The 25,453-nt window shown below is 47.9% G+C and overlaps 1 protein-coding gene across 1 annotated transcript in view; it reads left to right on the plus strand.

The window, feature by feature from the left end:
• Window positions 1-25,453, plus strand: part of LOC109916072 (zonadhesin-like) — a 71,227-nt gene that overhangs the window by 31,400 nt on the left and 14,374 nt on the right. Inside the window, exons 16-26 of the mRNA XM_048620002.1 lie at window positions 2,913-3,057; window positions 5,305-5,546; window positions 8,351-8,515; window positions 10,871-10,998; window positions 12,292-12,560; window positions 13,052-13,260; window positions 14,436-14,577; window positions 16,880-17,127; window positions 19,101-19,230; window positions 20,168-20,420; window positions 22,524-22,697. Of these exons, the coding sequence (XP_048475959.1) occupies window positions 2,913-3,057; window positions 5,305-5,546; window positions 8,351-8,515; window positions 10,871-10,998; window positions 12,292-12,560; window positions 13,052-13,260; window positions 14,436-14,577; window positions 16,880-17,127; window positions 19,101-19,230; window positions 20,168-20,420; window positions 22,524-22,697 (2,105 nt within the window). The remainder of the gene's footprint in view (window positions 1-2,912; window positions 3,058-5,304; window positions 5,547-8,350; window positions 8,516-10,870; window positions 10,999-12,291; window positions 12,561-13,051; window positions 13,261-14,435; window positions 14,578-16,879; window positions 17,128-19,100; window positions 19,231-20,167; window positions 20,421-22,523; window positions 22,698-25,453) is intronic.

Here is a 25,453-nt window from a genome sequence, read left to right on the forward strand (position 1 = left end):
TCCCTGGGCACTACGGGACAATTTAGCACGGCCAATCCACCCTAACCCGCACATCCCTGGGCTCTAGGGGACAATTTAGCATGTCCACTCCACACTAACCTGCACATCTTTGGACCGTGGGAGGAAACCGGAGCACCCGGAGGAAACCCACGCAGACACGGGGAGAATGTGCAAACTCCACACAGACAGTCGCCCGAGGGTGGGATCAAACCTGGGTCCCTGGCACCGTGAAGCAGCAGCGCTAACCACTGAGCCACCGTGCTCCTGGGCTTTAACTCCACTTTCCTGTATGCTCCCCTTATCCAATCAAATCCTCGAGAGAGAGAGAGCGAGATCCTGTCGATCCCAGCTTTTGATAAATTCAATGACAGAGCATCGCTGTGTGGGAGAAAATTCTAGAGACTCCCCACCCTCTGGCTGAAGGAATTTCTCCTCATCTCAGCCTGAAAAGATCGACCCCATATCCCAAATCCGTGCTCCCCATCCCGACCCAATGACCAGGGGAAACAATCTCAGTGTCTACCCTGTCAAGTCCCTTCCGAGTCTTGTAGGTTTCAATAATAGCATTTCTCATTTTTCCAAGTTGCAGAGAATTTTGACCCAGTTTGCTCAGCCTCCCGCCATAGGGCAATCCCCTTATCACAGGGACCAGTCTCGTTAGTCTTTGGTGTATCACCTCAATATTGCACCAAAATTGCACGTTGTATGCTGGGTGTGGTTTGACTCAAAACCCTGAACAACTGTAGAAAACATTGTTTTATTCCTGTACTCCAATCCCTGAACAATAAAGACCAAGGTGTCGCTAGGTCTAAAGGGTAAATTACGAGGACAAGGTGCACAGATAAGGCTTGTGCTCCTTCATTCTGTTCTTAAATCATCCCTCACCCCTCTTAAACATAGAGATGTACAACATGGAAACAGACCCTTCGGTCCAACTTGTCCATGCCTACCAGATATCCTACATTCATCTAGTCCCCTTTGCCAGCATTTGGCCCATTACCCTCTAAACTCTTCCTATTCATGTACCCATCCAGATGCATTTTAAATGTTATAATTGTACCAGTCTCCACCACTTCCTCTGGCAGCTCATTCCATACACACACCACCCTCTGCGTGAAAAAGTTGCCCCTCAGGTCCCTTTTAAATCTTTCTCCTCTCACCTTAAACCTATACCCTCTAGTTTTGGACTCCCCTACCCTGGGGAAAAAGACCTTGGCTATTCAGCTTATCCAGGCCCCTCATGATTTTATAAACCTCTATAAGGTCACCCCTCAGCCTCTGATGCTTCAAAGAACAAATCCCCAGCCTATCCAACCTCTCCTTATAACTCAAACCCTCCAGTCCCGTCAGCATCCTGGTAAATCTCTGTACCCTTTTCCAGTTTAATAACATTCCTTCCTGACTTCTCACTCCATTGGTCAAAGACCCAAACTTGTCCTGGAACACAGAATTTTTTTTTAAGAATACCCACAGTGTGGGAGCAGGCCCAACAAGTCCACACCGACCCTTGCAGCATCCCACCCAGACCCATCCCTCCATAACCCACCTAATCTACACATCCCTGAACACTACGGGACAATTTAGCATGGCCAATCCACCCTAACCTGCACATCTTTGGACTGTGGGAGGAAACCGGAGCACCCAGAGGAAACCCACGCAGACACAGGGAGAATGTGCAAACTCCACACAGAGTCCCCCGAGGGTGGAATCAAACCCGGGTCCCTGGTGCTGTGAGGCAGCAGTGCTAACCACTGAGCCACCGGGCTGCCCCACATGGAATTTCCTGGAATGCTTGTGGGATAAGAGAATTCAGTTATGCAGAGAGGCAGGAGAAGCCAGGATTCAAGCAGAGAAGGTTAAAGAGAGACTTAATCGAGCTGTTCAAAATCTCAAAGGCTTTCAATTGGCTAAAAATGGAGACAGTAGGGTCGGTAACCGAGGGGACACAGATGGAAGATCATCAACAAAAGAACCAAAGTTCAGGCAAGGATAAACATTAAAAGCCAGTGAGTTGCTGTGAAGTGGGGTGCCTGAAAAGGCAGAGGAAATGGATTGAGCAGGCACTTTCCAAAGGGGGTAAATGCTTGAAGAGGATACATTTGCAAACACACAGGGAGGGATATGTTGTGGGAAGGCAGAGGGGTTTGTGGAATTAATTGGAAATCTCTTTCAAAGCGGCCGCCACTGTGCAGGATGGGCCAAATGGCCTCTGACAATACTCTATGATCGTCTCCATGGATAGACCCCACTCCATAACAATGCAAAATCCCTGTGGCTCTCACCCACTGCCAACCCTGCCCCCCCTACCCCTCCTCCACCCCATGGCTCTGAACCCTGGGATAGGGGTTACCCAGGAGCCATCGGAGTAGGGGGGGTCCCAGTCTACAGTAGCTGATCCAGTTGGCCTTGTCATTCCTCCGCCTGTGAGGAGGAAATTCCATCCCCTGTGCACTGCAATGTAATCTGCCTGCCCAGAATTGGGGTGTGCAATTCTTACAGGATTCACTCAGTCGATCTGCCTCTCCATAAGCACAGCACAAGGAGACCAGAAACCGGTGCCTAATACAGTTCAGGGAGCATCCTAAAGGAGGAGGGAGAGGCAGAGGGTTTTATTGGGCTTAGGCCCCCCAGGAAACTGGAGGCACGGCCACTGATGGTGGAGTGATGGGTATTGGGAGATCTACAAGCAGCCAGGTTCAGAGGCTACACTGTTGTCAAACAGTTTAGGGCTAGACACAGCAATTGAATACAATCAGAGAATTGTTAAAACGAGTTGTCACCAGGCAGCAAGCCAGTCTAGGTCAGTGAGCATGGGCTCTGTTGGGGATTGAGGTACTGCACAGAACAGCAGAAAATGGCACACCGAGAAGAAGTAAATAAAATCACTGATGCCCCTGTCAATCTCTCAACAGCTGGGAGAGTCCTGGATGGCGAACGGAAATTGCACCAAACGTTGTACCTGCTCCGGCCCCAGCAACATCACGTGTGAGGACTGGGAGTGTGGGCCCCTGGACAAGTGCAAGGTCCTGGACGGAGTCCTGGACTGTCACACATCAGGTCAGGGAGCGGACAAGACACAAGTCAGAATGAATTCTGCACTGTATATATCTCAACACCAGCATGGCTGTTAACTTGTGTTTGAATCCATGCAGCAACTGAGAGTGTTTAATGGGAGACATTGTAGAGGGAGATTTACTCTGTATCTAATACTGTGCTGTCCCTGTCCTGGGAGTACTTGATGGGGGGACAGTGTAGAGAGAGCTTTACTCTGTATCTAACCCTGTGCTGCCCCTGTCCTCCGAGTGTTTGATGGGAGACAGTGTAGAGAGAGCTTTACTCTGTGTCTATCCTGTGCTGTCCCTGTCTTCGGAGTGTTTGGGGACAGTGTGGAGAGAGCTTTACTATGTTTCCAACTCCATGCTGACCCTATCCTGGGAGTGTTTGATAGGGGACAGTGTAGAGTGAGCTTTTCTCTGTATCTAACCCCGTGCTGTCCCTGTCCTGGGAGTGTTTGATAGGGGACAGTGTAGAGTGAGCTTTTCTCGGTATCTAACCCTGTGCTGTCCCTATCCTGGGAGTGTTTGCTGGGGACAATGTAGAGAGAGCATTACTCTGTATCTAACTCAAGGATGACACTGTGACCAAACTCAAAGCTGACTTTATAAATATCACTCTCCCTCACGATCAGATCTGACTATCCATCCCACCAGACTACCCCTCACAAACTCACTCAACTGCCCCATGACCCACTTACCCTCCAGCCATGTACCCAGTTTACCTACAACCCACCTCACCCATTTCCCACTAGATCTAGTCCCTAACATTCAAACTGGGCACGTAACCACGCCACAGAGCAGCATTTAGCATGAGAAAGGGGCTATGTCCTGACTCCAACCCCACTCTAACAAACTTCCCCAAACCGATGTTGTGTTGAGTGTTTTCAATTCCTGCTCCTCAGAAATGGAGTGTCTCTGAGCGAAAGTTCAAAAGGAACAAAAACAGAAGTTGCTGGAAAAGCTCAGCAGTTTCGAGTCCAGTGACCCTTCCTCAGAAGGGTTAACTCTGATTTTTTTCTCCACATATGCTGCCAAACCTGCTGAGCTTTTCCAGCAACTTCTGTTTTCGTTCCTGATTTACAGCATCCGCAGCTATTTTGGTTTTTAGAAAGTTTGAGAGACTCTGGTTGGCACACAGCGCAACATTGCCATGTGGTGGCAGGACATGTACATTACAGAAACTCTGATCCCAATAGTGACATGCCCCCAGCAAGGGAACAAGAGTGTTGTACAGAGATAGTAGGAACTGCAGATGCTGGAGAATCTGAGATAACAAGGTGTAGAGCTGGATGAACACAGGAGGCCAAGCAGCATCAGAGGAGCAGGAAAGCTAACGTTTCGGGCCTAGACCCTTCTTCAGAAATGTTGTACAGTCCTGTTACTTCGCCAAACCCGCAATTCACCTCCAACTCCTCGCTGCCCTGAGTGAAAATCCCAAATCTTTCACAACGTCAGGATGTCCAAAAGCTTTCGAAGCCCTGAAGTCACCCAACCTGCACACAGGAAGATCCCACAAACAGCCACCTGACTGTGTGATTTCGTTCTCATGTTGATTCTGCGGGGGATGAGAAAATGTTGCTGCTCTTTTCCCTGTGCATGTCAGTTCCCGAGGGAGTGGGGGGGAGCGTGTCAGTATTTACAGAGGGGGTCCCCGGGAGAGGGGGGGAGCGTGTCAGTATTTACAGGGGGGTCCCCGAGGGAAGGGGGGAGTGAGTCAGTATTTACAGGGGGGTCCCTGAGGGAGGGGGGGAATGTGTCAGTATGTACAGGGAGAGTCCCCGAGGGAGAGGGAAGTGAGTCAGTATTTACACTGGAGGTCCCCAAGGGAGGTGGGGGGGAAACGTGTGTCAGTATGTACAGGAGGGTCCCCAGGAGAGGAGGGGAGCGTGTCAGTATTTACAGGGGTGTCCCCGAGGGAAGGGGGGAGTGCGTCAGTATTTACAGGGGGTCCCTGAAGGGTGGGGGGGAAGTGTGTCAGTATTTATGGGGGGGGTCCCTGGGGGAGAGAGGGGAGTGAGTTAGTATTTACAGGGGGGTCCCCGAGGGAGAGGGGGAGCGTGTCAGTATTTACGGGGGAGGTGGGTGGGTGGGGGGGGGTCCCCAGGGGATCTCTATATCTCTTCCTCAAGAATCTCAGATAAAAATGCCCCATTGCTATGTACTGAAGGAGGGGCACAGGTTCAAGTTGATGCTGCCTTGCTGTTTGTTTCCCTTTGACCTACTTTTGCGTGTCGCCCTTTCCAAATAGGCACAGCCTCCTGCCACGTTGCCGGTGACCCTCACTACTACACCTTCGACAATGCCATGCACACCTTCCTGGGCACCTGCACCTACACCCTGGTCACCACCTGCAACTCCACTATGGTGACGCCATTCACCATCAGTGGCAAGAACGAGCAGCGGGGAATGCCGTACGCCTCCTACCTCAGCGAGGTCCACATCGACGTCGAAGGGCTCAGCATCACCATGCAGAAGAGCAGAAGGTTACTGGTGGGTCCCTGCAGAATGATGCAGCTGTCGGCAACTTGTTCGGCGCTATGTTAAAGATCCTCACGCGTCTTTACAAAGGCCGGTGTGGCTTTTCCACGGCTGCACATTGTGATCCTGCTGGTAAATTTGGGAAACTCCCCTTTAGGGCCAGTGCCTACCACTGGATGTAGAAAATCGCTGCAAATTATTAATTGGGATCAGATGAGAAAACAAAGCGATTATTCAAAGGGCGTCACTTTCCCTGGGGAATGACGACTTTGCGAATTATTCAGGGGAGAATAATGAAAATAATTCCTGCCTTAAAGGTCATTTTTAATGCTAATTAGTTCATCAATCATACTAATCTTTGGGATTGCAAGGCTGTTTTATGTCGTGAGATTGAAAAGGCTGAGTCTGTATTCTCTACAGTGTGGAAAAATGAGGGGTAATTTTATTCAGAATTCCAAAATAGAGCAGGTGCAGGAAGCACATTTCCCCCTGTCTGGGGACCAGGAGGGTCTAGACCTGGGGAACACAGATCTCGAAATAAGGGGCAGGCCTTTTAAGGCTGGGAATGAGGAGGAATTTCTTCACTCAGAGGCTAGTGAAGCTTCGAAATTCCCTCTCACAGGTGCAAACGATGGGTACATTCAAGTCAGAGATCGCCAGGTTTCCACATACTAATCACACCAAGGGGTACAGGGATAATGTGGGGAAACGGCATTGCAGTCATGCAGGCTCGAAGGGGCTGAATGGCCTCCTCCTGTTCCCGTATCCAATCATAGCTGCAGACTTGGCTGCAACACGGGGCTGATTTTCCACATTTCGTCAACAACGTTGTCACACAGTCCTCCAGAGGTTGCATTTCTCAAGGGAAAGAATCCCGCTTTTACCAGGATATACTGCTGTAGTTTGTCAGTCAGAAGGATGACAGGGAAGTAATACTCATTGATATTTGGGTGCCCCGATTTCCTAAAACCAGCGAAACAGAGCCGCAAACAACAATGTCGGAAACTTGCCAGCCATTTGGTCGAAGAGAGCTCTGCGTCCTGTCTTAATGTGCTCGGGGTGGGACTTGAACCCACTGCCCTCTGACTACAGCTGGTTTCCTGATCCACTAACAGCTCTCAGGAGTAGCCGTGGTGAGGTGCGTGGGGTTTGGGGACTGGGTCTCTTCGATCGCGAGTGAAGGAAAAGGCTCTGTTCCAGACTGGTGACCCACAGGGAGCCGCCTCTCCTCACCGCTGTTGTGGACCACAGCAGACTCCCTCAAAATATATTAAGAAGGTAGCCTAGCCCCTAACTTTTTCCGATTTTAAAGGAAGGCGTGAGATGAGGATAAATGTGAGGTGCTGTGTTCCGGATGCAATTCAATCTGTCAAACTACTCGACATTACGCAAAACACAATTTATTCAAACACTACAGGTAAAATACAAATAAAAGAATGAGGAACTTGGGATAACTTTACTGGAAAACTTGACAGAATAATGGATTACTTTACCACTTAAAGGTAACTGCTCCAATACAGTAATATCCTATAAAACACCCTTGGCAAAAAGACAAATTCAGAAACAGATTGTCTCACATGCAGTTCTCCAATCCAGGCGGATAGAACATCAAAAGACAATTCAGAGAGAGACACAGTGTAGCAGCCAGGAGAGATTCAGTGCCTTCCAACCCTACTGAGACCCGAGCAACAACTGCTGAAAGCTAAACTAAAAATCCCTGCATCTGTGGCTGGGAGCTTGACCACACCCAGTCAGGCTGCTTCTATTGTTCTAACTTTTAAGAAAAAACACCAAGGCCTCACAAGCTGGTTACTGGCTTTCCTACTAGACAGCTCGTCACATGGTCAGGATTGGGCGTGATGCTCCTCACAGTCGAATTTCCCGCAGCCACTCACACGTGGAAAAACCTCAGCCGGGGACACAGGCACAATCCGATGTTCATTTATATTCTGAATACAGCTGGTCCCCAAATTCCCGACGGTTAATGGGAAAAGTAAAACATGTGACACACCTTCCCTTAGCGGTGGAGATTACTGTCCTAAACACCTTAAGAAACACAGAAAGCTTATGGCAGGGAAAGAGGCCACTCTGCCCATTGTCACCATGCCACCCTGCATAATTCCTCTTCCCAGTATTCAGACTATAGCCCTGCCGGTTACAATGTTTGATGTGCACATCCAGACACAATGAGTTGAGGGTGTTTGCCTCTCCAATCCTCTCAGGGAGGGAGTCCCAAGCACCAGTCACCCTCTGGGTGAAAGGGTTATTTGTCATGTCCCCTCTAACTTTCTTCCACTCACTTTAAATCCATGCCCTCCCCCCCCGACTTAGTCACTGACTCCTCCGTTGAGAGCAATAGGCTGTGTTCCTTCTCATGTCCATGTGAGGCGCACTGATTAGTTATTGCAAAATCCTCTGAACAATTACGCAGTTTAGATAGAACACTGATAATAAATCCTTCCTTCCAGGACCCTCACATTTCTGTGCATCTCAACCAAATCTCGCCTCAACCTCAAGAAGAACAACCTCTTAAGCTACATTTTTCCCTGTCCTGACAACAACCATGTGCCCTATACAGTGTGTTTACATCCTTTCTGGAATTGGATTTGGACTTGGGGACCCACCACTTGTTTCTCACTTCCGCTAGCTGCTCGAGAAGCATTGGAGAGACACAGGGAGGCCACTGGGAGGTCAGTCTAGCACTGGGCTAGCGGTGAGGCTAGAATCACTAAATGGTTGCCTGTGGCTTTCCTGAAAGTGACTCACACTCACCAGCTTGGTAATCACAGGACGTCCCTTTCGTTCTTCCTTTACAGCTCAACGATAAGATGATCAGGACACCATTTGAGAACAATATAATTGGAGTCAACATCTACTCCAGCGGCATCTACAACGTCCTGGAGACCAAGTTTGGGCTGATGGTCAGGTTCGATGGCAACCATCACCTTGAGATTAAACTGCCAAACACGTACTTTGGAAAGGTGAGACGGGGCGACCGGTCTGGCTGACATACCTACACACGCAGAGGTGGGGGGGTCTGTGTGACTCACTCCAACAGGTGGATAATGTCAATGAGTTTGAAGGGAAACTGGATAAACACATGATGGAGAAATAAGGATATATTGGAGGCATGTTGAAAGTGTATTTGGAGGATGCTTGTATGGGGCTGATACACCATTACAGAGCAGATGGGCTGAATGGCCTACTTCTGTGCTGTTAACGTTATGTTATTTTTTTCTTTAATTCATTCTTAGGATATGAGTGTCACTGTAAGGGCTAGCATTTGCTCCCACCAGGATGGCTCAGTGGTTAGCACTGCTGTCTCACGGCACCAGGAACCCAGATTCGATCCCACCCTCTGTGTGGAGTATGCACATTCTCCCCGTGTCTGTGTGGAGTTTCCTCCAGGTGCTCCGGTTTCCTCCCACAGTCCAAAGATGTGCAGGTTAGGATGGATTGGCCATGCTAAATTGTCCCGTAGTGCCCAGTGATGTGCAGGCTGGGTGGATTAGCCGTGGGGAAATGCAGGGTTTCGGGGATAGGGTAGGGGGTGGGTCTGACTGGGATGCTCTTCAGAGGGTCACTGTGGACTCGATGGGCTGAATGGCCTGCTTCTGCACTGTAAGGATTCTCTGAGTCTCGAACTGCTGCAGTTTAGGGGACCAATCACAGTGCTACTGGAAAAGAAGTTCCAGGATTTTGACCCAGCAATACTGAAGGAGCAGTAACATGTTTCCAAGTTTGGATGGGCAGTGGCTCGGAAGGGAATCTGCAGTGGGTGGTGTTCCCACGCTTCTGCTGCACCTGACCTTCTAGACGGTAGTGATTTGTGGGTTTGGAAGGTGTTGTCTGAAGATCTTTCGGTGAATTACTGCAGTGCATCTTGTTGATGGTACACGCTGTTGCTACTGAGCATCGGTGGTGGAGGGAGTGGATGCTTCTTGACACTACCTACCAGCTACCTAAGGGTCATTATTTGAAAATAAGGGATTGCCTGTTTAGGACAGAGGTGGGGAGAATTTTTTTTTTCTCACTTGAGGATCGTGAATCTTCGGAACTCTTAAACTGAAAAAGGTGGCAGAGGCAGAGTCTTTGAAATATTTTGAAGGAGTCCTTAAAACATTTCACCTGACGAGGGGGCAGCGCTTTGAAATCTCCAAAAGATTTCAAATAAACCTTTTGGACTATAACGTGGGATAACAAGTTGTAGAGCTGGATGAACACAGCAGGCCAAGCAGCATCAGAGGGGCCAGAAAGCTGACGTTTCGGGCCTAGACCCTTCTTCAGAAATGGACTATAACCTGGTGTCATGTGACTTCTGACTGTTTTTAAGGCAGAAGTGGATAGATTCTTGATAAGCAATGGACAGGTGAAAGGTTATCCAGGGTAGAATGGGAATGTGGAGTTATCGGATCAGCTGTGATCTTATTAGTGGACAGAGCAGGCTCGTGGGTGACCTATTCCTGTATATACATGTACACATGTTTGTGGGGTGATTCCTTTTAAGAGTCTAGAACTAGGGGCTGTAATCGTCAGATTAGGGTTCAAACTGAGATGAGGAGAAATCCCTTCAGAGGGTTTTTCAAGTTATTTGGAATCCTTTGCCCCAGAAAAAGTATATTCAAGACAGATTTTCGAGATGGAGGCCAGGTTTAGATTTGAAAAACGCTGAATGATTTTGAAAGGTGACTGGGCAGGCACTTGAGGGAATTAAACGTGCAGGGATAGAGCGGAGGGGAATGGGACAGGCTGATGAGGGAATTAAACACACAAGGACAGAGCGGAGGGGAATAGGATAGGCTGATGAGGGAATTAAACTTGCAGGGATAGAGCGGAGGGGAATGGGACAGGCTGATGAGGGAATTAAACACACAAGGACAGAGCGGAGGGGAATGGGATAGGCTGATGAGGGAATTAAACTTGCAGGGATAGAGCAGAGGGGAATGGGACAGGCTGAAGAGGGAGTTAAACTTGCAGGGATAGAGCAGAGGGGAATGGGATAGGCCGATGAGGGAATTAAACGTGCAGGGATAGAGCAGAGGGGAATGGGGCAGGCTGATGAGGGAATTAAACACGCAGGGGTATAGAGTGGAGGGGAATGGGACAGGCTGTTTGCTCAAGAGCAAGCTAACAGGGATTTAATGGGCTGAATGGCCTCCTTCTCTGCTGTCGAGCTCTGAATTCTAAAGGAATCGGGGAATCAGGTGGACAAATGGAGTTGAGGTTGGAAACCAGTTGTGATTATGTTGGATCGAGGGGCCCTGCTCCTCTCTATAAGGTTGTTAAAGGAGAGAGCTGTTCAGAGTCACATCAGTAACCTCCTGTATTTATTCCAGGTGTGTGGCATGTGCGGAAACTTTAACAATAACCAAACTGACGAGCTCCTAATGCCCAATGGTCTCCAGGGTAAAAACGTCACCCAGTTTGGCAACAGTTGGCAGATCGAAAATGACAAGGACTCACGGTAAGAGAAAGGAGAGCAAGGGTGAAAAGAAAACAAGGTGCATTTGTATAGCCCCTTTTTCCAATCTCTGGATATACCAAAGCCCTTTGCAGCCAATGGCAAGTCATAGAATGTTGGAAAGGAACAACTCTGCCCCTCATGTCTGGAACGGCCATACAACAAATTACCCCAAGCTAATCCCTTTTCTCAGTGCTCAGTCTGTAACCTTTCAGGCTACAGTACTCAAGGTATAGATCTAGATATCTTTTCAATGAACTGGGGAATTTCTGCCTATCCGATCCTCTCGGCCATTGGGTTCCAGACTCCTGTCCATTTCGGTGAAAAAAATACATCCTCATCTCTCAGCTCATCTTTCTACCGGCCACTTTAAAAATTAAAACGTAGTACCAGCAGGTAGGTAGCGTTCTGGCTTGTCGTGAACCAGGTGGATTTTACCAACAATTAGATCAAAGAACAGGGAACACTACAGCACAGAAACAGGCCCTTTGGGCCCTCCAAGCCTGCGCTGTCACATTTGTGCCCTTCCATACTAAAACTGTCTTCACTTACAGGTTCCATATCCCTCTGTTCCCTTCCTATTCATGTACTCGTCCAGGTGTTTCTTGAACGCTGCTATTATGTCTGCTTCCACCACCTTCTCTGGCAGTGCATCCAGGCACTCACCGCCCTTTGTGTGAAAAACGTGCCTCGCACATCTCTTTTAAACATTCCCCCTGCGCCTTGAGCCTGTGTCCCCTAGTAATTGACCCCTCCACCCTGGGAAGAGCCTCATACTTTCCACTCAGGTAGGGGTGGAGGTTAGATAGTCCTTAGGTTTAGGGTAAAAGCTCGGCACAACATCGTGGGCCGAAGGGCCTGTACTGTGCTGTACTGTTCTATGTTGTATGTTCTATGTTGTTCTATCCATGCCATTCACAATCTCATAAACTTCTATCAGGTCGCCCCTCAACCTCCTATGTTCCAGTGAAAACAAGCCCAGTCTATCCAACCTTTCTTCACAGCTAAAGTCCCCCAACATGCTGGTAAACCTTTTCCAAAGCATCTACATCCTTCTGGTAGTGTGGAGACCAGAACTGTATGCAACTAACAGTAGTTTCATGTTAGCCATTTACAGCTCGATCTTCCAGATTTATTATCTAATTTACTTTAGTTTCCAACAGTTGCCGAGTTGGGAATGGAACCTATGCCCCACACCGGTCCCTCCCCGCCAAAAAAAACGTTAGGGTTGGGCCCGTGGTCCTGTGGAGCAGGTGGAGCTGACTCACTGACTCATGCTGCCTTTTTGTCATTCAGCTGCAAGTCTGATGACCGGGAGGATCTGAATCCGATGTGTAAGGCCGAAGATAAGAAGGCGTGGGCAGCACAGTGCCAGGAGCTGTTATCAGCCAAGTACCAGCAATGCCACAGCGTTGTGAAGCCAGCGCCATTCATTGAGAACTGCGTGTTCGACATGTGCATGTACTCTGGCATGATCTCCACCCTCTGCGATAATATCCAGTCCTACATCGAAGCCTGCAAGAGCGAGGGCATCGACATTAAGTGGAGGAACACCACCTTCTGTCGTAAGTGACACAGACCTCAAGCGGCTTTTACAAGCTCCCCGCTCCATACCATCACAGCATGCACACCGCCCTGTTCTCCTGAAGGCTGCTCATTCACAGGAGCTGTCAGAGTTTACAGGCCGTTGAAGCAAGGGAGGTAACTGGAAGGCTGACTCAGCTGATACCTGCCATTCAGCCCCTCAAGACTGTTACGCAGGGAAAGGCCATTTAGCCCCTCAAGCCTGTTATACAGGAAGAGGCCATTCAGCCCCTTAAGTGTGTTATACAGGAGGAGGCCATTCAGCCCCTCAAGCCTGTTACACAAGAGGAGGCCATTCAGCCTACTTGTAAACAGCAAGGTCCCTCAGAGCACAACGGGCTGGTTGACCTGTTAGGTGGTGCTAGGAGATATTGAGACTGTCTTGCGATTCTCACTGTAACAGTTCTGACAGAGTGTGTGGTAAAGTCAGCAGTCAGCCCGTGTTTCACTGACATCTGCTTTCGCCCTCCAGCCCTGCCCTGCCAAAAGCACAGCCACTACACTGAGTGTGCCACAGCCTGCCCAGCTACCTGCACAGACATCTATGCCCCCTCGAACTGTGAGACCCACCGGCCGTGCGTGGAGGGCTGCGAGTGCGACAAGAACTTTGTGCTGAGCAACGATCGCTGCGTAGCTTTGGCTGACTGTGGCTGCGTTGACTACAATGGCAACTACCATGAGGTAATGGTTGGCGTCCCATCTCGGCCATCTGTGGAGGTTGGTGGGGCCGGTGGGTTACAGAGGACGCGCATGGCATTTCCAATCACGCCCTTGGCTTTTGGGACCTGACACCCTCCACAGTTTAACAGAATCGCTTGTGAACAAGGGGCAGGAGCTGGCCACTCAGCCCCTCAGGCCTGAGCCACTATTCAATAAGATCACGGCTGATCTGATTGGAGCCTCAAATCCACATTCTGTCTCTGCCCTAATAACCTTTGAACACCTTTCTAAGAATCTTTCTAACACTGCCGCCACCACTTTTCAGGTAGATTTCCAAACTTTCATGAACAACTGAAAGGAAACAAAACTCTCATGATTTCTGTTTTAAAGGGGCAACCCCTGATTTTTAAGCAGTGACCCCACCCCTGGATCCAGATTCTCCAATGACAGATCTCTCTCTGTCCCCATTCAAGACCCGTAGAACCCCATTCAGCCCAACAAGGCCACACCGACCCTCTAAACAGCATCCCACCCATCCACCCAGCCCCATCCCTGTAAGCTCTGCATTTCCCATAGCTAATACATCCAACCTACACAACCCTGGACACAATGGGCAATTTAAGCACAGCAATCCACCCTAATCTGCGCATCTTTGGACTGTGGGAGGAAACCAGAGCATCCAGAGGAAACCCATGGGGACATGCGTGCAAACTCCACACAGACCCAAGGCTGGAATCAAACCCAGGTCCCTGGCACTGTGAGGCAGGGGTGCTAACCACTGAGCCATCAAGCCACCCCAGTGATCGTACCTATTCCAATCAAGTCACCTCTTACTCTTCAGTGGATACAAGCGCAGCATATCCAACCTATTTCGCAGAACTACCTTCTCCGTTCCAGGAATTAGTCCGGTAAATCTCCTCTGAACTGCCTCCAACATGTTCGGTTCTGGTTTCCCTGCTGTAGGAAAGATGAGAAACAGCAACACCAACCACCACCACCCCCACCACGCAACCTCCCCCCCCACCCCCACCACAGCCTGTGTGGGTGTTTTGGTTTCAAACAAGGAGGGAGCCTGACGCAGGGTCTAGGCCCAAAACGTCAGCCTTCCTGCTCCTATGATGCTGCTTGGCCTGCTGTGTTCATCCAGCCCTATACCTTGTTATCTTTAACATTTTCCAATGTGTGTTTGTACACAGGCAGGTGATAATTGGCTGAACAAGCGCTGTGACACAAAGTGTACCTGCAGGAAAGGGCAAGTGCACTGCAAGAGGCACAAATGTGTAGAGAACTCGGTGTGTGCCTTGAAGAAGAACGGAAAATACAGGTGTACACCCGTCGGTAAGTCACCTTCGCGTTCTCTCCCAAACCTGAACCCCCAACACCCTCTCCCGTTCCTGCTCAGCTCCTTGCTGGAACGGGCCAAACATTTAATGTCGATGACAGGACTGCTCTGCACAATGCCAGCACTAAGATTAACGTTTGGCTCAACGCCACTTTCAGAAGGTACGGACACCGTGAAGGAAGCAGGTTATCCAAACCACTGACAACACAAAATAAAGGGGGTTACAATGTCAAAAGCACCGCAGCCGAGTCTCCACCTTCCAAACTCGTGACCTCTGTGAGAAACCTGGCCAGACCAGACCCCCCCAGAATATTTTAAGAAGGTAGCCTAGACCCTAACGTTTTCTTACTTTAAAGGCAGTTGTGAAGTGCTGTGTTCCAGATACAATTCGATTGGTCAAACTACTCGACGTTAAGAAAAACACAGGATATTATTAAGCTGGACAGATTCACCAGGATGGAAGGTTTGAGTTATAAGGAGAAGCTGGATAGGGTGTGACTGTTATCACTGGAGCATAGGGGGCTGAGAGGTGACCTGATAGAAATTCATAAAGTACTGAGGGGTACACATAGAGTTAATGGTAGTTGTCTTTTCCCGAGGATAGCGCATTTCAAGACCAGGGACACATTTTTAGGGTGAGAGGAGAGAGGTTTAAAAAAGATATGGGGAAAATTTTTTACACAGAGGGTTGTTCGCGTGTGGAATGATCTTCCAAAGAAAGTGGTGGGTGCGGGTACAGCTACAATATTTAAATGACATTTGGATAAGTACATGAATAGGAAAGGTTTGGAGGGATATGGGCCAGGAGCAGACAGGTGGGACTAGTTTAGTTTGGGATTATGTTCAGCATGGACTGGTTGGACTGCAGGGTTTATTTCTGTGATGTGTGACTCTATGACTCTCTAACTGTAGTTAAGATACAACCAAAGAAATAAGAATTTAGAATAACTTCTCTCTATTGGAAAACTTAACCGAACAATAGATATGGTAACTATTACTAATTAACTGTTCCAATATAGTAACATCCGATAAACGCACCCCTGGGCAAAAAGGCAAATTCAGACACAGATTCTCACATCCAGTTCTCCAATCAAGGAGGGGAAAAAACATAAAGAGAAAATTCAGAGAGAGTAGCAGCCAGGAGACATTCACGGAAGCTTCCAACTCGAGACCTTCGAAACAGCTTCTGATTCTACTGAAAAGGCGAAACTCAGAAATCCTGATCTGTGAGAGCTCAGCACACCCATTCAGGCTGCATTAAACAAAAACCCAAGGCCTCCCAAACTGTTTACCCCAGACTGCTCAGCTCCTCGGCCTTACAATCTCTTTTCAAACAGGACAAAATAATTTCTTAAGGTGACAGCATCGTCACACCTCTTCCACTCAGACGGACAAGGGGGGGCAGATGCATGGGAACACCATCATTTGGCATGTTGCAGAACGCAACTCACTGCGTAATGAAATTCTCCCTGTCTCGTTCTTTTACCAATCTCTTCCTGTCATTCTTTCATGTGGCAAGCCTTGGCAAGACCAGAATTGCTTGTCTGTCCCTAATTGCCAGGGACATTTCAGAGGACAATTAAGAGTCAACGCCACTGTTTTGCATTTGGAGTCACATGCAGGCCTCATCCTGTTGTATATTTCCCTAAACGGAGATGATAATTTATCAACTAATGTGATGATAGTTTCACAGTCACCGTCAATGAGAAAAGCTTTACATTTCACATTTACAATTGCATTTAAATTCTACCAGCTGCCGTGGTGGGATTTGAGTCCCTGCCCCTAGAGAATGAGCCTGGGTCACTAGATTCCTAGTCCGGTGACATTACCACCAGCACCTAGCCCAGAGATAGAAGTTACCAAGTCAGAACGTTGGCTCAGTGGTTAGCACTGCTGCTTCATGGCACCAGGGACGCAGGGTCAATTCCAGCCTCGGGCAACTGTCTGCGTGAAGTCTGAACATTCTCCCCGTGTCTGAGCGGGTTTCCTCCCACTGTCCAAAGATGTGCAGGTTAGGATGGCCAAGGGGAAATGCAAGGGTGCAGGAATAGGATAGAGGGGTGGGTTTGGATGGGAAGGTCAGTGCAGACCAGATGGGCCAAATGGCCTGCTTCCACACTATAGGGATTCTATGAGTGACTGGAAGACTGGACCTCCTTATTAACTCTGTCAGAACCTTCATGATTTTGATCACCTCCATCAGCAGCCCCCCCACTCAACCCTTTCTCCGTTAACAATCTCAGTTTGTCTTCACTTCAATACGATGGTTGTAATTCTGTTCTGTTTGCCTCTGACCAGCTTTCGAGACTTGCCTGATCTCGGGCGACCCTCACTACCTGACCTTTGACGGCTTGGCCCACCACTTCCAAGGCAAGGGCACTTACACTCTGGTCACCTCCCTCAACACTTTGGAAACCCTGCAGCCATTCAACATCAAAGGCAAGAACCAAGTGAGGAACAGGAACAGAAAGGTCTCCTACCTGTCTGCGGTCTACATCAACGTCTATGGCCACTCCCTCGAATTCCACAAGAAGAAACGTTTCCTGGTGAGGGCATCTTTTTACTGTTTCTCTGGCACAGGAACATGATGCCATTCGGTCCATTGAGCCTGTCCTACCCATTCACTACGATCAAGGCTGATCGAACGCTTCAATGCCCAACACAGTCCCTTAACCCTGCGCCATTGGGAATCAGAAATCTATTAATCTTTACCTCAAAAATACTCAAAGACTGAGCTTCCGTAGCCGTCTGTGGTAGAGAATTCCAAAGGCTCGCAACTTTCCAAGTACAAAAGTTTTTTCGTCATCTCAGACATAAGCGGCATTCCCCTAATTTTTTTAAAACTGTGTTCTCCGGTTCCAAACTCTCCAGCCACGGGATGGTTTTTACCTGCAACTTTCTGTTTAGTTTCAATAAGAGCTCACCCCTAATTCTTCGAAACTCTAAACAGTACAGGCCAATCTCTGTTCATAGGACAGTTCCACCATCCCTGGGAACATGTCTGGTCATACAGTCATAGCATCATACAGCACAGAAACAGACCCTTTGGCCCAACTCATTCATGCTGACCAGATATCCTAAATTAATCTAGTCCCATTTGCCAGCATTTGGCCCATATCCCTCTAAACCCTTCCTATTCATATACCCATCCAGATGCCTTTTAAATGTTGTAATTTTACCAGCCTCCACCACTTCCTCTGGCAGCTCGTTTCATACACGCATCACCCTCTGCATTAAAAAGTTGACCCTTAGGTCCCTTTTATATATTTCCCCTTTCACCTTAAACCTATGCCCTCTAGTTTTGGATTCCCCTATTCTGGGAAAAAAAGACATTGGCTATTCACTCAATCCATGCCCCTCGTGATTTTATAAACCTCTTATAAGGTCACCCCTCACCCTCCGACACTCCAGGGAAAATAGCCCCAGCCTATTCAGCCTCTCCCTATAGCTCAAACCCTCCAACTCTGGCAACATCCTCGTAAATCTTTTCTGCAACTTTTCAGGTTTAACAGTATCTTTCCTATATTGAATTGGATTGAACACAGTATTCCAAAAGTGGCCTAACCGTTGTCTTGTAGAGCCACAACATGACCTCCCAACTCCTACACTCAATGCACTGACCAATAAAGACAAGCGTATCAAATGCCTTCTTCACTGCCCTGTCTATCTGCGACTCCACTTTCAAGGAACTATGAATCTGCACCTCCAAGGTCTCTTTGCTCAGCAACACTCCCCAGGACTCAGCTGTGAACCTTCACTGCACTCCCTTGATGGCAAAATATCTTTGCTGACACCAATGGAGACCAAAACTGCACACAATACCCCAGGTGTGGTCTATCCAAGATCCTGTACAATGGTATTGTAATGTTACCTTGCATTAGCAGCTCTCTGTGGAGAGCTTTTCTGAAGATAGGCCAATCACAACAGCTAGTGACAAGGAGTTGTCGGAGTTGGCCTGGGGTAGATAAAGTCAGACGACGCCAGGTTATAGTCCGACAGGTTTATTTGAAATCACAAGCTTTCGGACCGCTGCTCCTTCATCACCTATGACTCTATAAGGTGCAATCATGGAGGCAGGAGACGATCAGTAGGTGGCAAGTTGGCAGGAAATGGCTATGTGGGATCAATTAAACAGACTTGTTGGATGTCTTTTTCCAAAATACTGTCCTGTCTTATTACTATTAAATGGGCAATTATGCAGTAACACTTTTTAAATCTTCATGGGACATGGGCACAGGCTAGGTCTGCACTTACTGTCCGTCCCTAAATTCCAACCATTCAAGTGAGCGGCCTATGATGGCTAAAAGACCAAGAACTTTAAGTAGCACAGACATCTTACACCAGTTCTTATTTGGTTTCTGGCTTCTCCGCTGATGTTGGACTGTTCAGTTGGGCCTCAGTTCTCAATCCACTCGAGGCCTTGTCCTTTGTTCTGCTGTCCTGGATTTCCGCAAACAGGTTGTTTCCTCATCCCGGCCGCGTTTTGAAATAATCTTCTTCACCTTCCTTCCTGACACAGCTGGATGACGAAAGGGTGAGACCACCTTACAAATCGCGTGAAGGTTTCCATGTCTACCAGAGAGCCCAGACCCTCTACCTGGAGACGGACTTTGGCCTCTCGGTCAACTTCGACGGGAGAGAAAATGCAGGTGAGGGAGCTTTGCAAAATGGCCGCTGCGCCGGAGTTCAGTTGGTGTGGCGTGGCCTTCAATGTCTCGGTGTGGTGGGCCAATGGGCACCTGAGTTGTGCCCCCCGTGAAACTGTGGGTTCAAAACCCACCACGGCCAGATACGGAATTGTTTTCAACAAGCCTGGTTTGTCTGTGGCCAGAACACGGTGACGGTTGCGAGCCACCATTTTGGTCCATTTGAATCCCCAGTTGAACCCAGTCTCCTCACAACTGACTCCTGGAGTGGCCAAGCCGAATTGAAAACCTGGGAGGAGAAAGCAGTAAAACTGGCGAATGATTTACAGTGATCTGGCCAGCTTCAAAGTGGAGGGCTAGTCCAGCCAGTACATTTATTTCCCAATATTGCTGCTTTTTAAAAAATATTTCTTTTCCCGTCTGGGGGAGACCTGCCACACTTTCTCCAAGATAAATAAGATTGAGAGAAAAAACACCTTGGGAATTTTATAGATAGTGACACTAACCTGTTGCCAAGTCACTGTCTGGATCTCAAATATTGAAATGATCTTGGTTAATGTAGGATGGGGACATGTGTCCAGTGCTGGTGATTTGGCGCTGTGGGGTCAACATAGAATCCCCACAGTGTGGAAGCAGGCCGTTTGGCCCATCATGTCCATACCGACCCTCCGAACAGCTTCCCGTACAGACCCGCCCCGACACCCAATCCCTGTCACCGTTCATTTTCCAGAAATCTTTGGACTGTGGGAGGAAACTGGAGCACTCAGAGGAAACCCACACAGACACAGGGAGAATGTACACATTGTCACAGACAGTCGCCCCAGGGTGGGATCAAACCCAGGTCTCTGGGGCTGTGAGGCCTAAAGACCCTGTCAATGACACTCCCGTCCCTTCAACAAATGAATGTGCTGCCTCACCCAACCCTCTTATCTTCCTCCAGACATTATTATCCCGAGCCTGTACAAGAAAAAAGTCCGAGGGTTGTGCGGCACGTACGATGGTAGGTACAGGAATGACTTCACATTGCCCAATGGCACACGGGTTTCCAGCTTGGAAGTGTTCGGGAACAGCTGGAAGGTGGAGGACAAGAAGGATGATGACCACAATTGGGAGGGAGATGACGATGATGATGAGGGTGACGAAGATAGCCGGATGAGGCAGAAGCCTCAGGAACCCAACAGGCAGAGGTACAGGTGAGTAGGAGTGAAGGGGAAACACGACATTCAGGGCTCCGACCAGGGTCCTGTAAGTTTGATAAGTGCTCGACTATGTAGGAAAAAACCTCATCTTAAGGTTTTCACAACCTGAGCACCTCCCAAAGAGACTTACAACCAATGGAGTCCCAATGTGACATAGGAAACGTGGCCTTGTGTTGTCGCACAGCAAGATCCCACAAACAGCGCCAACCATGGAAATCTAAATTTTGAAAAATCGGTAAATTTGGAATTGCAAACTTCTCCTAGTAATGGTGTCCACAATAATGACTATTGATTGCTAACCATCTTGTTCACTTTTCTTTAGGGATTCCTTACCCGGTCTGGCCTTTGTGTGACTCTGCACCCATAGCCAATGTGGTTGGCTCTTAACTGCCCTCTGAAATTGCTGAGCAAACCACTTAGGTACAAGGGCAATTAGGGATGGAAACTGAATGTTTGCCATCGCCAGTGACGCCCACATCCCAAGAGAGGATAAAGACATTAGGCCTTTGAACTGATAAGCTAAATGTTTGTCATGGACACCAGTGAAAACAATCTGGTTCCTTTCATTCAGATAGACTGTAGTTTTTTTCCTCTTTTTATTCAGCATTTATTGCCCTTCCCTAATCGTCCAGAGAGCAGTTAAGAGTGGGTCTGGAGTCAAACGTAGGCCATACCAGGTAAGGATGGTAGTTTCCTTCCCTAAAGGGCAATAGTGAACCAGATGGGTTTTTCCCAACAATGGATTCATGGTCATCATTAGATTCTTAATTCCAGATTTTTTTTTTTAAAATTTAATTCAAACTCGACCATCTGTTGTGGCGAGATTTCGACCTGAGTCCCCAGAACATTAGCTGGGTCTCTGGATTAACAGCCCAGTGATAATACCACAAGACCACCTCCTCCCCTTGACTGGCTCAAATCGTGCTTCCCCCATCAGTGGAAATTCTCCAGACTGAGTTAGGAGTGAGGGAAGCACCACCATCTTTCTGCAATGTAGTCACGACACAGTGGGTTTCACCCTTTCTGGGTCAAAATGTTGTGATCCAATTTTCATTCTGGGGCTTGAACACAAAATTTAGGGTTGACGTTCCCGGGGGACGTACTAAAACAGTGTCCGAGGTGCTACCTTTGCTATATGCCTCCAGAGGTGAGTCTGAAGGGATCTGCAGCACTCTCTCAAAGACGGATGGGGAAGGGGGTTTTGGAGGCAGAACTTTTCCCTGACACTGGGGCCAGAACTTATCTCATGACCAACATCGCTAAAATGGATAACCTGGCCATAATTACGCTGCTCATGGGAAAGCCTTGGCTTGATCACTCAGAGTCAAGCCACCTGATTAAAATTTAAACAAAGCTCGGCCATTAACTGTCGGTCATCGTCCAATTGGGTTCTTTCTCCATGGCAGTGCTTTGACCAATCAGAGTCCAGTTGCCAACTAATTAGCACCTTCTTTGCATGCAGTGTAACGCGTTGTTCCCCCTTTATGTTGGTATTCTTGCGAATTGTCCTGATCAAGAAACTTCAACAATATGTGTCTTTTTCCATCAATGCGGAGTTTGGGATTGCCTAAGGCTATAGTGGGCGCCATCAAGTTATTTGAGTAAATCATTTGATTGATCCTTTGCCTACAGTTACTCCTACCAATTCTGCCTTTTTTTAATTCACTTCAAGGATGTGGATGTCGCTGGCTGATCCAGCATTTATTGCCTATCCCCGAGTAGCCCTTGAGAAGGGTGGTAATGGGCTGCTTTCCTACAAGTCAATACACTTGAGCAACAGTTTTCTGTCCACTGAAACCAGATCATTTTAACCCTCGATTAGAGCAGCTAATGCAAAATTGTCAAATCTCTTGTCCGACTGGGTGAGCTGTCAAGGGGAAAGCGGGGAGAGAGGTGTAATTGGTGAAATCTTTCAAAGAACCAGCAATGGGTACAATGGACCGAACATTCAGCTTCAATGCTGTATAACTCTGAGATATCAGGGTCTCCTCCAGCCTGCTGTTGGGTGAGCTGCCATGCAGGGTGTAAGCTGCCGGCCTGTCCTTCATCGCAGGATCTTTCTTCCCATTGCTTAGTTGCGATTTCTGTGTGTTGCAGGCGTGAAATCGTCGGTGAGGACACTGGTCCCAAGCCAGAGACAGGTTTTATGGAAGGGTGCAGCCCTGACCAGCTGGCCAAGATGAGCAGTACGGCTTACTGCGGGGCGATTACAGACCCTCAGGGACCATTCCAAGACTGCCATCACACCATCAACCCAGAGACATTTTACCAGTAAGCAAAATCTAACAACATTGGCTCCGATGGGGTTTTATCTATGGACTGGGAGGGCTGTGGGATTTTTAGACTTCCGTTGAACTGAAGGGTTTTTCAGACGTGGAACAATTTCTCTCCCTAACTAATGACACTGATCCTGACTGTTAAAGGCCATGAGCAGAGACAGACTGGGCTGCAGAGCAGAGATGTGATTAGCTTCGTTGGTCTCCATGCTTAAGGGAGATTTAATCTGCATCTGAGGCAGTTCAATGAAAGTTCACTAAATTGGCCAGGACAAATATTGACCAGATCACCATCTAGTGACCAGCTGTTGGAGGTACATCTGTATTAATGATGGAAGGAGCTAATGTTATTACTGTGCCTCAAGAACTGCTAAAACATGGATTGCTTCACAAATTTTAATTTTGTTACCAATAACTTGGCGTGACTGCCACTCGTCCCCTCCCCCAGTTTTCAGAGTTTCTTAAACCAAAGCGAGCAAGCAGTAAGCCTGTCCTGATGATATTTCACACGCCAGGGTGACCCTCCCTTCAGAAGGTTGTAGAATGCATTTCCTCAACTACAGACCATTCCTCTCCCTCATGCTGTGGTACATTGTAAAGCAAAATAGCCAGTCCTCTCTGCTGACCACCTAGAATTTCTGTCTGTGATATACATTCATTTGTAGGGAAGCCCGTAACCTGATCTCAACATTGGTTTCCTATGCCTGCTTCCCCATGGCAACATGAAACACATCGGCTTTGCATTCGGCCAGAAATATTGATCGTAAAAAAGTTACAGCAGTCAGCCAATTAGCAGATAGCCCCAAATTGTGATAGAACAATTCACCCAGTGCCATTCCTCTGCCTTCTCCCTGTAACCCTGCACATTCTTCCTTCTCAGACGATAATCCAATCTCTTCTTGAAAGTCTCGATTGAAGCTGCCTGCACCACAATCCCAGGCAGTGCGCTCCAGACCCTAAGCACTTGCATGAAAAAAGTTTCTCATGTCGCCACTTGCTAATGTTCTTAAACCCGCGTCCTCCCATTCTCAATCCTTCCACCAATGGGAACTGTTTCTCCCTTTCTACTCCACCCAGAGCCTTCGTGATTTTAAACACCTTAATCAAATCTCCTCTCAACTTTCTGTTCTCCATAAAACATAGTCTGAGTTCTAAAAGTTATGTCTGTAAACTGGAGTTCCTCATCCTTGGAACCACATTACTGAGTCTTTTCTGTACTTTCTTCAATGTCTTTCCTTAAAAGTCTGGCAACCAAAACTGATTGTAACACTGGTGGAGGCCAAACCGATGTTCTTTATAAGTTTAACATAACCTCTTTGCTCTTGTGCTCTCTGTCCCTATTAATAGAGCTTAGGATCTATACATTTTATTCACTACTCTCTTAACCTGTCCTATCACCTTCGAAGACTTTACCATATATATACCCAGGTCTCTCTACTGCTATACCCTCTTTAGAATTGTAACCTCTATCTTATATTGTCTCTGCATATTTACTCCACAAAAATGAAGCACGTCACACTTCTCTTTGTTAAATTTCATCTACCACTTGTCTTCCCATTCACCAACCTGTCTACGGCCTTTTGAAGTCCTAAACTATCCTCCCCACAGTTCACAAGGCTTCGAATTTTAATACCACTTGCAAATTCTGAAGATGTGCACCTGTGTACCAAGGTTAGTTTGTTAATATGATCAGGAAAAGCAACACTGTCCTCTGGGGAATCCACTGCAAGCCTTCTCCCAGCCTGAAAACACATCTGTTAGCCATTACACTCTGCTTCCTGTCACCGAGCCATGGTAGCTCAATGGTCAGCACTGCTGCCTCACAGTGCCAGGGACCTGGGTTTGATTCCAGCTTCGGGTGACTGTATCTGTGTGGAGTTTGTACGTTTCCCCCCCACCCCGTGTCTGTGGTTTGCGCCGGTTTCCTCCTGGAGTCCAAAGATGTGCACGTTAGGTAGACTGGCCTTGCTAAATTGATCTAGGGATGTGCAGGCTGGGTATTTTTAGCTATTGGAAATGCAGAGTTAGAGGGATAGGGTAGCAGGCTGGGTCTGGGTGGAATGCTCTTCACTGGATCAGTGTGGACTTGATGTGCTGAATGGCCTGCTTCCACACTGTAAGGATTCTATTCTATGATTCATATCCATGTTGCTACAGTCTCTTTCATTCATGAGCTCACAAGTCCACTAAGCATCAAATATATTTGGAAAATCCTTATTCATCACATCAACAACACTGTCCTCAACAACCTTCTCTGGTTTTTGTTTGTTAGCTTGTCAACAAACTCCAGTGTGTATGTTAAGTGTGATTTGCCCTTAAAAATAACCAAGCTGGGAGGGTTTTTTTCATTAAACTGCATTCGTCCAAATGGATATTAATCTCGTTGTTACAGAGATAGCAGGAACTGCAGATGCTGGAGAATCTGAGATAACAAGGTGTAGAGCTGGATGAACACAGTAGGCCAAGCAGCATCAGAGGAACAGGAAAGCTGATGTTTCGGGTCGAGACCCTTCATCAGAAATGGGGGAGGGGAAGGGGATTCTGAAATAAATAGGGAGAGAGGGGGAGGCGGATAGAAGATGGATAAAGGAGAAGATAGGTGGAGAGGAGACAGACAGGTCAAAGAGGCGGGGTTGGAGCCAGTAAAGGTGAATGTAGGTCCCTAACTCCCCACCTACATTCACCTTTACTGGCTCCAACCTCACCTCTTTGACCTGTCTGTCTCCTCTCCACCTATCTTCTCCTTTATCC

The sequence above is a fragment of the Rhincodon typus genome, chromosome 45 (assembly GCF_021869965.1).
Source record: "Rhincodon typus isolate 14 chromosome 45, sRhiTyp1.1, whole genome shotgun sequence".
Taxonomy (NCBI): Eukaryota; Metazoa; Chordata; class Chondrichthyes; order Orectolobiformes; family Rhincodontidae; genus Rhincodon; species Rhincodon typus.